We start from the raw sequence: 11,953 nt of genomic DNA, 5'->3' as shown, positions 1-11,953 counted from the left end.
CATTTGTCGAGCACGCAGAAGCCTGTCATTAAAACGACGTTAGTTTCACGATCATGAAAGGTGTCTTCGTTTTAAATGAACGTTTCGAAATAGTAAATTACGTAGTCGTTTTAGTCCTTTTGTTTTTCGTTTCAACCACCAGTCAATCATTTTGTATTAAGAATATCGAAGAAACTTGTGTGCAGTCGTTCCGCGATATATTTTTTTTTTTGTCGTCGAATCGTGTCAGGCTTCTAGGTTTCGAAATCAATAATTATTTGATATGTAACGAACTAATACGTACCGAACAGCTGAAGAAGCGCCATTTGAAAGGCTGCATTATCAGCATTCGCGTTGCTCGCCATCGTCAAGTGGACGATGCCTAAGCGTGACATTAATCCTTGGTAAGCTGGACGTGTTTCTTCGTTTCGATGTACCGTACTCGGAACAGGCACTTACGTATGCGCGGATCCACGAGGCACGATGCGACGAGACCGGATGGAACGCCACCCTTGTTCCTTTTCGGCGGATTGGACTGAACGATCGCGACGTTCCAACCATCTACGATATCCAACCAACCTCGAAACAAGCCCTGAAATCGCCGTTTCAAAGCTGACATTATTTCCTTGAAAATATTCCTTTTCGTTAATAAAACGGAATTCCACAAACTTCAGCTTCGAGGTTTTCACTCTCAGCCTTGAGAATCTAGACACGCAAGCTTGCGAATTGCGAACCGTTGAATTTCGCGCCGTTTCAACTACTCTCCCAGGACCACGCACCAGGTCACGATACCAGGAATTCATGGTCGTTTCTTGAAAATCGAAGCTACCACGGAGTTAGCCGAATCGTGGAAGTAGCATCCAGCGAGAGCCTTCAACAGTTTCGCTCTCCTTCCATCCGAAGAAGAACGAAACGCTTCTTCTTGTTCGCGAAAATGCGAGTTTACTGCCTGGCAGCGGGCCAGCCAAGAGAAGAACGTTCCATTGTCTCTTTATGGTCTGAAAGTGGCCCGTGGATGAGCGAGCGTGCACCGACGGCCGTCGCAATCGACGGTACAGGGTACAGGCCCGTCTTCTTCTTGGACGCCACGAAGAAGTACGGTCGGATAATAACGAGTTTCGCTGTCGTCCCTTTTCGCCCTTCGCGTATCCACCAGTCGTAAAGTCGACCGTCCTTCCTGCCTGCCTGTCTCTCACCGCGCGCCGACCGTTTTTCTTAGCCGACCGATCCTCGGACGATCGTGTCAAATTTTTATTGCGCCAACCGGCTAAGATCGCCTCGCCTTATACGGAAAAGAGGTGACCACTGAAAATTCACGATGAAACTTCCTTCTTTCGTTTGTCGCTAGATTTTCTTTTCCTTTTACTTTTTTTTTTATTTTACGGCTTCCATTTTGTGCTATTATAAAACAGCTGGTGCAAGCAAAATTCTACTAATTTCACATACAAATGTAAATTGAAAATGTAGAATAAAAGTTTGTCCATAATCAATTTGTAACAGTGTTTTATTTACGTATGTACATACTCTTACAATTATAGTACCACAGTATCGATCGAGCAACAAATTTTTGTTAAAAATTCAAAGTAAAGATTATTTGCGTTAACTTTAAGACGTTCGTTGAATGATGACCACTTGATTAGCGCCAGTGTCGGTCGCCGTGGGGTTTTAGTCAGTAAGAATCTGACACTCCCCCGCCGCACTCCTACAGGGGTCGGTGGGGGGTCTTATGCAAGATTTCCCCACGTTAAAAAAAAAAAAAAAAAAAAATCCTTTACATCTCTGCTTTCCTTACATCCCTGCATTCCTTACATCCCTGCATCCCTTACATCCATGCATCCCTTACATCCATGCATTCCTTACATCCCTGCATTCCTTACATCCCTGCATCCCTTACAACTCTGCATTCCTTACATCCCTACATTCCTTACATCCCTGCATCCTTTACATGCCTGCATTCCTTACATCCCTGCATTCCTTACATCCCTACATTCCTTACATCCCTGCATCCCTTACATCCCTGCATCCCCTACATCTCTACATTCCCTATATCTCTGTGTTCCTTACATCCCTTCATCCGCTACATCCTTACATCACTTATATCACTGCATCCTTTTACATTCTTGCATCCCTTTTGTAAGCATCCCATCATAGCGCCTCCTGGCGGTAAAAAAAGGAACTAAAGCTTGCCAAAATTTTGGCCCTCTAGCGGGAAAAATTTGAACTAAAATTTCGACGTCGAATCAGCGCCATCTGATTTCAGGAAAAGGAACTAAACCTTGCCCAAATTTTGGCCCTCTAGCGGGAAAAATTGGAACTAAAATTTCGACGTCGAACCAGCGCCATCTGGTTTCAAAAAAAGGAACCAAAGCTTGCCCAAATTTTGGCCCTCTAGCGGGAAAAATTTGAACTAAAATTTCGACGTCGAATCAGCGCCATCTGGTTTCAAAAAAAGGAACTAAAGCTTGCCCAAATTTTGGCCCTCTAGCGGGAAAAATTGGAACTAAAATTTCAATGTCGAACCAGCGCCCTCTGGTGGTAAAAAAAGGAACTAAATTTTGCAAAAATTTAAATTTAAAATTATTTGTTACAAGACTTTACTTACCTTTACTTACCTTTACTTACCTTTACTTATCTTTACTTACCTTTACTTATCTTTACTTACCTTTACTTACCTTTACTCGAACCAGTCGCCATAAGTAGATTATTTATATAGTTATTATAAGGGTTGAAAGGATACAAGAGATGCAGGGTGAATTCTGGAGTTGAAGGGATACAGAGATATAAAGGGTGCAGAGATGGAAGGGATGCCGAGGTATAAGGAATGCTGGCATATACGAGATGCAGGAATACAGGGAATGTAGTGATATAAGGGATACAGGGATGTTAAGGATGCAGACATGTAAGGGATGCAGTGATAAAGGGTTGGGCCTCGTGAGACCCTTAAAAACGAAAAAATAATAAATAAGTGGGAAGGTTGAGCCGAGGCCTATGAAGAGGGATAAAATAATAAATGACTTGGAAGGGTGGTCCACGCGAGGCCCGAAAATTGGGGTAAAATAATAAATAAAAGGATAAAATAATAGGGGAGACTAATGAGTTTATTCAATAAGCCAAGAAGATAAATACAGTAAATCCTTAATTTTAATAACGCGGAAACATGTCTGTGAGTGACGCTGAGACTTTGTACGCATGCTCGAAAACAAGGCAGAAAAATATTATATATTGTAACATACGTACCTACACGAAGTTGAAGCAGCTTGAAATAGCAAACTTCAAATCGAGTACGTCAAGTTGAAATAGGAAAGTTTTGATGCTTCATTAAATTACCTTTCGAGATGAACCGACGTGTTATTGAAAATTCTAGTTATTAGAACTTTAGTTCGCTTTCATCCGATGTTACGACATTTTTTGCTTCAACGTTTCAACGGTGAATTATAAGAAATCTAAAACCCTATTTAGCAGAATTTCGATATAACATCAATAAAAATGTTTTCTGTAGGAAGCCTTGCTCAATCCAGAAAATACAACTCCGATGATACGCCTAACGTTAAGCCATTTCGAAAGGAGAAGTTGAAATATCGACCAGAAAATGGTACGAATTTACATACTATAGGCACGATTAAAATTTGAATCAATCTAATTTCGTTTGTAGAATATTATGAACTGGTAGAATCCACTAAACCGACCGGAGAATCCATGTACGATGCATCGGATTTGCACGACCTAACTTCGGAGGGTCGCAAACCCCATGGTCTCTTCGAAAAGAAATAAAATTAATAAAATACAATTAAATGCAATTAAAATGATAAATCACAGTGTTTTCTGTTTAGCCCTATTTTAAAACAATTCGCTCGTTCGTTCAGAAAATTCTGAAAATCACGATTTATCTGAACCCTTCGGTACTCCAGCATCTCTTTATCACTAGAAAAAAACCACAAAAACGCTATAAAGAGGTGCGATACGTCTGTGTGTACGTGCTTTTCTTTTTTTAACGAGTCGTCGAACACGCGTAGTGGTCAGCATAACGCAATATCCAGGCAGGGGTGTTTTTTCTCACCCCCGATTAAGAGGGCGGCAGGGCAACCGACCGCGGGTGCGGAGGGAGAAGACGCATTACCAGATTGGCTCGCATTCACCAGTCTTTTACATTCATGAAGCTTTTATTCGGTTGATTTGACTATACGCTTCGTATTCACGGCTCTCGATTTGATTTGCATTGATTGGAGTGCCAGCTTTCCCGATAACCGCCCCCCCCCCCTCCGAACTCCGAACCTCCTGTACCAAGCGATCTTCCGATTCTACATCGCAGAGACTGCGAAACCGTTCGTTTTACCAACTAATTTCCACCTTTCCAATCTCTGCATACATTAAAACGTTCATTATCTAAGCTTTTTGTTCGGCTATGTTTGGCAGAACGACCCTCCCCATTCGCCGTTCCACAATTAATGAACTATTTAACGAGCGATATAGCAATATTTTATCTGGTATCTCGAAACGAAGCAACAAACAAGAGTAATCGAGGTAAGTGGCACTTTCGTAACAGAGACTCGGTGTTTTTACGTAACGATGACAGTATTACGTCGATGTCAGCGGCTAAACGATGATTAATCGATCTCTGGTCACAGATATCCCGGATTCCCTGGCCCGTCACGGCTACCGCGGCAACAAAAAGAGCAAACCGATGAATAACCTTTCGACCACCACAGTATTTAGGGGACAAAAGCTGCGCGGAGGCCGGTCTGTTCATTAATAAAAATCATACGATCGTTAAGCTGAAAATATTTACAATACGGATAATCGAAGGCTCACCGTGTCGGCATTTTTACCATACCCATCTATCTCTTTTTATTAATAATAAAAATTACTTCCGATTGTAACCGCATCCAGAAATGTTGAAAACCAATAATAATAATATTCTCGTCTCATGAATTTCAAGAAAAAGAAAAAAATTCTTTCAAGCCATTACCCTTGCTGTATCAACTTCAACAATATCCCAACTTCTCTTTCTATAAAAAATGATTCACGCGATCGACTAGCGAAGAATAGCGAAGAATCCGTCCTTTAATCGTCGCACGATGAGTTTCAAGTTCTTTTTCTTTTTTCTACTTTTATCGGTGGCAAAGGGTAGTGGAGAAACGGGTCCCAGCTGGGAATTTCTCAGAAGAAATTGATTCGTACGCGATCGTTTCGCGACCACGCCATCTTCCCTTGGCATCATTCATCCTCTCGCTCTGCTATACTATTAGTACAGTTATTTATGGTGAAAAAGAGGATAGATCGCGGCGCCTATTATGTAGAGGGATGTTGGGTCCCCGTGTGATTTATGTGCCGCGGCAAATTGCCGCTTGTCCTTTTCTGAGAGCCAGCAAAGCGAGCCTGATTAAATCCTTTCGGTCTGCTGTAATTTAAGCGTTTTTATTAACGTTTCGATGGTGGTGGTCTTTCGATCTACAAGTAGATCGAACTTAACAAATTCTGATTACGAAAGCTAAAAAATTACGAAACATCCATCAGCAAGGACAAGAATCGAAACGAGAGGGAGGATCGTCGTTCGGTTTTGGCTTGTCGTCGAGCATCTTGAAACCGAAGGTCGGATATCGTCGGAGTCTGAGCAGCTCGTGCTCGGTTTGCAGCTCCAACAATTCCGCGTAATTATCCTGCAGCTTCTTGATCAGCGCGGCTCGCTTCATGATCATCTTCAGCTTCTTCTCCGCGTGTTCCTGTTGCCTCGCCTCGCCGATAAGATCGCGACGTTGCTCCATCTCGCACCTCGCCACGTTCATCTCCAATATCTGTTGATCGAGCTGCTTGTTCTTGCTCCTGGTGCTCTCGATCTCCGTCTGGATCGACTGCAATCGATCCTTCTGTTCATCGAGATTCTGCTCGAATCCCTGCTTCATCGCCTCGATGTGTTCGGCCAGCTGTTGCTGCGTCTTGTCCTCTTTCATACCCCTAGCCTTACGCTTCAAGAACAACTGCATCTCTTTGGTTACCGTCACCGATTCTGTGAACCGCAAGTCCTCTCGCAGATCCTCCAAACGCTTTCGTTTACACTCGTGCTCCCATTGTTTCATCAGTGTACCTGTACATAGAAAATCCAGCTCTCAACGTTTTCTTCTTTTACGAAATGGAGTTTTAAGAATACTGTACCTTGCTGAAAATTCAACAACTGAGACAAAGCTTTCAGCTTGCACGCACCCGCGGCCCTGATCAGCTTGTTCACGGATTCGATCTCGTTGTGCGAGATCAGGATCGCGGTTTCGGTGTCTTTCATATTTCCGTTGGTATTTATCTCCACCTGTCCCATCTTCAGCACCAGCTGTACCTCCACGTCCAGATTAGAAATCGTTCGACGTCTCCGAGTTTCCTCGAGATTCTTCTTCGTTCTCTCAACCTCGGCTTTGCACTTCTCGATCCTCTGTTCGAATCCGAGTATCACAGTTTCCGCGTCCACTATTTGCACCTGTTTAGATCTCGTCTTAAATTCTGCATCGATTTTCAAACGTCTCAGACGAATCAGATGATCCCACTGCGAGGTGTCTATGGTTGGAGGTAGGGTGGTCGGTCGAACGTCCAGATGATCCAGGGCCTTCAAATATTCGTTGCATTCTGATGGTAAAAAAATTGGTCGTGATTTCTTCAGGACGTGATGTCCAAGCTCCAGCAACTCCGAAGGGCCAAGGTTCTTTAAGTTCGTCTTTGGACGACGTTTGTATTGACGCTCGAGTAGTTCCAGATTCAGTTTACTCATAGACGAGAATTCGGATTTAAATCTTTTAGACATTACTTTCTGCTTGTGATCTAGTAGCTCGTATTTCGCGATCAACTGCTGATGAACGTTCTGGTAGGTCTGTAAATCACTCTTCAGGGTATTCTCGTATTCCTCTTTTTCCGTAATTCGTGTTTTTAATTTCATTTCCTCTTGCAACGATTGTTCTCGATTATAAATTTGTATATACCCACGGATGTAACGGAGATTCATCTGGTTTATGGCTGCTTCGATGTTCATCTTTAGCTACAATGAAACCGAAAGGTTCATTGATTTACTTTCGATATGGTACGTAATTAAAAAATAAAAAAAATAAAAATAGAAGATACGCACACTTACCTTGAATAATTCATTAAGTTTTTCATTAAATTTATCGATCCCTTCTTGAAGAAGTCCCATCACCCTGACGTATTCCGTCTCCAGCATCCTCTTGTAACGTTCCCGTTCTTCCTGCAAAAATTGCACATCCTTCTCGTACTGTTTCACCACTTGAAGATCTTCCGCGGTATAATCTTCCGGTTTCTTTTGAAGCATACAGGCAGGCTTAGGTACGTCTATCTTGATGGTGTCCTCCCATCGAACCTCCAGTACACCACCCATCATCGTCATTAAAGCGCGTTCGCGAAAATCATCAGCTAACAACAACTGTCTGATTCGTTCTTCCTCGGCCGCCTGCTTGTCTAAGATCTCTTGTTGCGACGGAGAAACGTAAGGCTTTGCCTTCACTTCGTGATCGAGAACCTTGATAATATCTTCCGGCCTCTCCTACGCGCCAACAACAATCAAATTATCTAGGTGTACTATAATTAATATAAAATAATTATCATACCTTCCAATGCCATTTAGAATCAGTAGGGACACGTGGCACGTGCTGACCGAACATGCTTCTCAGTTCCGAGTCGATATGACGTATTCTCTCGATTCGTGCCTGTATCATGTTCATTTCCCTTTCTTTTTTCTCGTACATCTCATCGAACGCGCGATTGAAGTGTATCCGAAGTTCGGCGCAATCGTGCATCAGGAAATAGTTGTTTATTAAAAGCTGATCGAAAGCGTAACATTCCAGCTGAGAATAATACGGCGACGCCGCGATAAACCGATGTGTAGTCGTACCTTTGATGAAATAGAAAGATAGATATAAATAATAAAATAACGGTGAAATCTTACCTTCCATTGCTATCTCTTCTTTTGTATCTTCTTCAACGATCTCTTCGTCCTCTTCCTCCGCGAACAACAAATCGATCCTTCTTCTCTCTTCTTGTTTCAATTTCAATCGTTTGCCCAATTCGATTTCAAGTTCTTCTTTATCATAGAGTTGCCAAGGTCGGAAAGTTTCGTTTTCTACGATCGTTTGTATAACTTCCTTGTAGAAGGTGGCCAACTGGAGACGATACTTAACGTTTGAGTCTTCAGCAACCGAGGGATAGTTGGTGACGTGTTCGGTGCCAAAGATGGCGATTATCGATTTACCTAGAATCGTCTGAGGATTCCAAAAAGTCTCTCGAATCCACCTTGTCACCCTCTTCATCTCGCCGATGTCGTGTTCTAATTTTAACCGAAGATCCTCGCAGTCGTCTCGACCTGCTTTCAATTTGTGATCACGACCTGCTTTATCCAAGTCGAACGAAGACATCGGAAGTTTTTCTATTTTTGGACAGACTTCGTTCTCATCGACTAGCTTCTTCACTTTGCCTTTCAATGCCTTGAAATCTTGCAGAATTTTCTCCTTCTCTTCCTTGCACGTTTCTGTCTCTTGAAGAATTTGAAACTCTTCGCGCCACTCCGACCATGTTTTGTCTTTCTGTTTAGGACCAGGAAACACTGATCTTCGACGAGTCAGTATACCGTAAGCCGTGGGGTCCAGAGTGACGTAATCGGAGAAGATTTTCCTTTGGTATTTCTCGTAGAGAGCATAGTCTACCTTGTACATGAAAGGCTCGTCACCAGGAGTGGCAGTATTCTTCTACGCTGAAAGAAAGATGGAGGAAAATAATATTTATATTTTTAAAAGTAGTTAATCGGGGAGAAATAAGAATAAAGGAGAACCTTATTGTCAGCAGGAACGCTTCTTACAGCAACCAAAGAGCCATTATACCCAATACACACTATGAAATCTCCATTCCTGTTCACCATCGCCTTCACGGTACCAAAGTCAGTTCTATGGTGTGTCATAATACAGGTCTGTAACTGTCGGACAGTTTTGTCCCTGACCAGAACCAATCCATCCAGAGCTGTAGTGCTGATCCAGGCTCGATCGACGAAGATATTAGCCAGTCTAACTTGATGTCCCGTGGCAAGACCATCCACCATAATTACATCCTTGTAATCTTGCACCTTTTGCACCCTCAGTTGACGTGTCAGATAAGGAGATCCGACGAACAGCGTCGGATTTCCAGGAACATAAGAAATTGCACGATAGACCCCAGGTAAATCAAGTATTTCGACTACATCGGTGACCAGATTCTGATTTTCTTGCACCTCGAACACCATCAGTTGCTGGCCCACTTCGTATTGCGCTACCCCAACGAACAACACCAGCACCCTCAGTTTTCTGAATGCTTCATAGACCAAAAGATCGGTAATCGAACGTTGAACACGGATTAGAGTTTGCACCGTGTACGCTTTCTCGCGATGCAGGTTGATGCAGTAGCAGTTGCCACTTGCTTTCTCGGCTGCTATCAGGAATCTGTAAAAAATGCAATGTGTTTGAATTTAAAGATAAATCTACTCTTATGGGAAAAATCTTCTCACCTTCCAGAATACGAAAACTTAATCAAATCTAAAGGTTCCCTCTGCAGCTTTAAGCTAGCCACTATCGTAGGCGTAATAGGCTGAACTAAGCTCAGGAAGATCGCTTCGCCCTGCGTCGTTCCCAGGACGATCATCGGATAGTCTGGGTGAGAGACTTGGCAAGCTACCTCGCCATCGATATCTGCATCGAACGTGGACACTGGTGTTCCACTGTAACACTCCAGAATCAACAACCCCTTCGAATCATCCGACACTACCAAATGATGACACCAAGGGTATACAAAATCTACGAATCGATGAATCGCTCCATAATCCAAATACTTGCTGATTCTGGGATTCTCGTCCTCTTCGAAGAAATCAATTTGCATCAAATATCCCTCGAACGTGTGATAGAAGAACCGATTGTTGTTGGAAGGATGAATGACAACGATATAAGGTTTGGTTACAGATGTCACGTACCACGTTCGTTGCCACCTGTCTTTTCTGACGTTCTTCGTGTAAAATCGGATTTGACAAAAGGTTGTCCGCAGAACGATACCGTCTCGGAACCAGTGCACCAACGGCAAAGCGATGTCCGTGCAAATACCGCATCTTTGGGATAAAACGATCCGATAGACGTTGCTGCCGTCGTAGTTGCTGAGGAAGATGTGCCCAAATGTGTCTGTGATGGCTAACAGAGGCTCGCTAGAAGTTGGACACCAGTCTATCCACGCGATCTTTCCGTGATTAGGAAGCTGCACTTCGTGGTCTGGAATTTTTTTTAACACAGGTTACAACTCCTGGAAAATTTCGAATGTCGGTGAAATTTGAAAAATTCTATTCTCGCCTTTTAAGACAGCAACATTTCCAGCGATATTCAACTCCCAGGTGAACATCGTTCCACAAGTTTTACCCATCTGCGCGATCACAGTGGGTTCACCTTGAGTAATCCTAAGTATTTGTCCAACTTCGTCCCGTATATGGGTGTTCACAGAAATAATCTTCTCTCCAGTTCTCCAATTCCAAACGATCATAGAAAAATGAGGATAAAAACCAACGGAGACCATGTAATCTTGTGCTGTAAATGCAGTGGCCAAGTATCCTGATGGACATCCACCGGTGCATTCGGAAACTTTCGTCATCGATGGATAAGATATGACTATAATCCTGGGCTGCATCGTTTTCTCGGCAAAAGCGAAGATTGGAAATTTGGAATGACCAGAAAGACATCGTGCACCTTCTCCAGAATCGCTGTTCCAACACCAACGAAAGCTAAGTTTCTTCTCGTTGATGTTGAAGAAGACGATGTTAATGCCTGTACACCACGCTAACACGTATTTCGCGATCCAAACTATCTCGTCAAGTTTGCTACCGCGAATCCAGCTGGGACTCCACGCGTCGTTATTCAATAACATTGGAAAATAAGGGCTCGAATCAACCGTAACCTCGAAAAAGTTGGCTTGGAATTGTGAAAATCCCGTCGCAATGATCGCGCGTCATTTGTTCGAAATCGCAAGAAATATTGAAAAATGAAATTCTACGATTCAGCGAAATAAGTAGTTCGAAACGCGATAAGAGGAGTGTCGAGTCCATCGCTGGCAGCGAATGCAGGCATCGGGTCATCGAACAGAGGGAGGAAAGAGGGAGAAAGAGGTTGGCAGGCATCTACGGGCAGTATATCACGTGGCAAGGATAAGTTTTTGATCGGCCCTCGGTATACGGATGACTCCCCGCTGCTTGACCTCATCACGCCACGCTATGGGGGTCTTTATAAACCACCATCGACTGCGCGTATCCTAATCACCTTTTGTCTTAAGCCTGCCAAACTCTTCGAAGGAGGATGCGTATATACTGACTTCTGACGGAGGATCCATGCCACCCGGTTGCTCTTTCGTCACCATTTCCCCTTTCGTCCTAATCTACCCCTATTTTTTCATCATCCGACAGTCTCCATACATCTCGATACCTGTCATATCCTGAATGTCTTTTTTTTAATATCAAGAGAAAAGCAAAGAATATCTTACTATAATCACTGTCTTATAAACAATCACGTCTCGAGAGCTTGGAAAAATTTCCAATGATATTTAAAGCAAATGGAAGTGATTACTAACCCATCAACTACCTGCAGGGCAAAATTGCTCGGAAACTCGCAGAAGGAGAATCGAACGTCCATCACTACTGATCGCCAGTCAAACTTGGTTGCCCTTCCAGCCGCTCCTCTACGCCACGAGATGCGTGGCCCACGGTGCCCGAACCTGTGGCCTCGCCATTAAATTGACGCCCGCTGAGACTCGTATTTGCATAACCCGACGCCATACGACCGATCCTATCGACGTCCTGGTTGCCTTCGCTTCGCGACTCGCGCGACCCGTGTGGGAACCACCCTTCGTCCTTCTGCTCGTCAATCTATTCTAACCGATATATAAATTCCAAAGTGATAACCCTTTCGAAGAGTTACCAATGATAACGTGACCA

At 43.4% G+C, this 11,953-nt stretch overlaps 1 protein-coding gene and 1 long non-coding RNA gene across 2 annotated transcripts; one reads left to right on the top strand and one right to left on the bottom strand.

Annotated features, from left to right (window-relative positions):
• Positions 1 to 3,264: 3,264 nt before the first annotated feature.
• LOC143305736 (uncharacterized) lies at positions 3,265 to 3,772 on the top strand. The gene is made up of 3 exons (XR_013062898.1): positions 3,265 to 3,406; positions 3,479 to 3,571; positions 3,632 to 3,772. It is a non-coding gene; the product is annotated as an uncharacterized LOC143305736 (long non-coding RNA).
• On the bottom strand, positions 3,401 to 10,975 carry LOC117611619 (cilia- and flagella-associated protein 43). The gene is made up of 8 exons (XM_034339630.2): positions 10,326 to 10,975; positions 9,500 to 10,247; positions 8,795 to 9,434; positions 7,916 to 8,711; positions 7,578 to 7,861; positions 7,088 to 7,513; positions 6,130 to 6,994; positions 3,401 to 6,061 (listed from the first exon to the last, which is right to left on the bottom strand). Exons 1-8 carry the CDS (start codon positions 10,891 to 10,893, stop codon positions 5,490 to 5,492), a joined length of 4,899 nt encoding a protein of 1,632 aa, XP_034195521.2. The 5' UTR covers positions 10,894 to 10,975; the 3' UTR covers positions 3,401 to 5,489.
• Positions 10,976 to 11,953: the final 978 nt, after the last annotated feature.

This window comes from Osmia lignaria, chromosome 10, assembly GCF_051020975.1.
Source record: "Osmia lignaria lignaria isolate PbOS001 chromosome 10, iyOsmLign1, whole genome shotgun sequence".
NCBI lineage: Eukaryota > Metazoa > Arthropoda > Insecta > Hymenoptera > Megachilidae > Osmia > Osmia lignaria.
The sequence above is the reverse complement of the archived record's forward strand: the minus strand, read 5'-3'. Positions and strand labels throughout refer to the sequence as shown.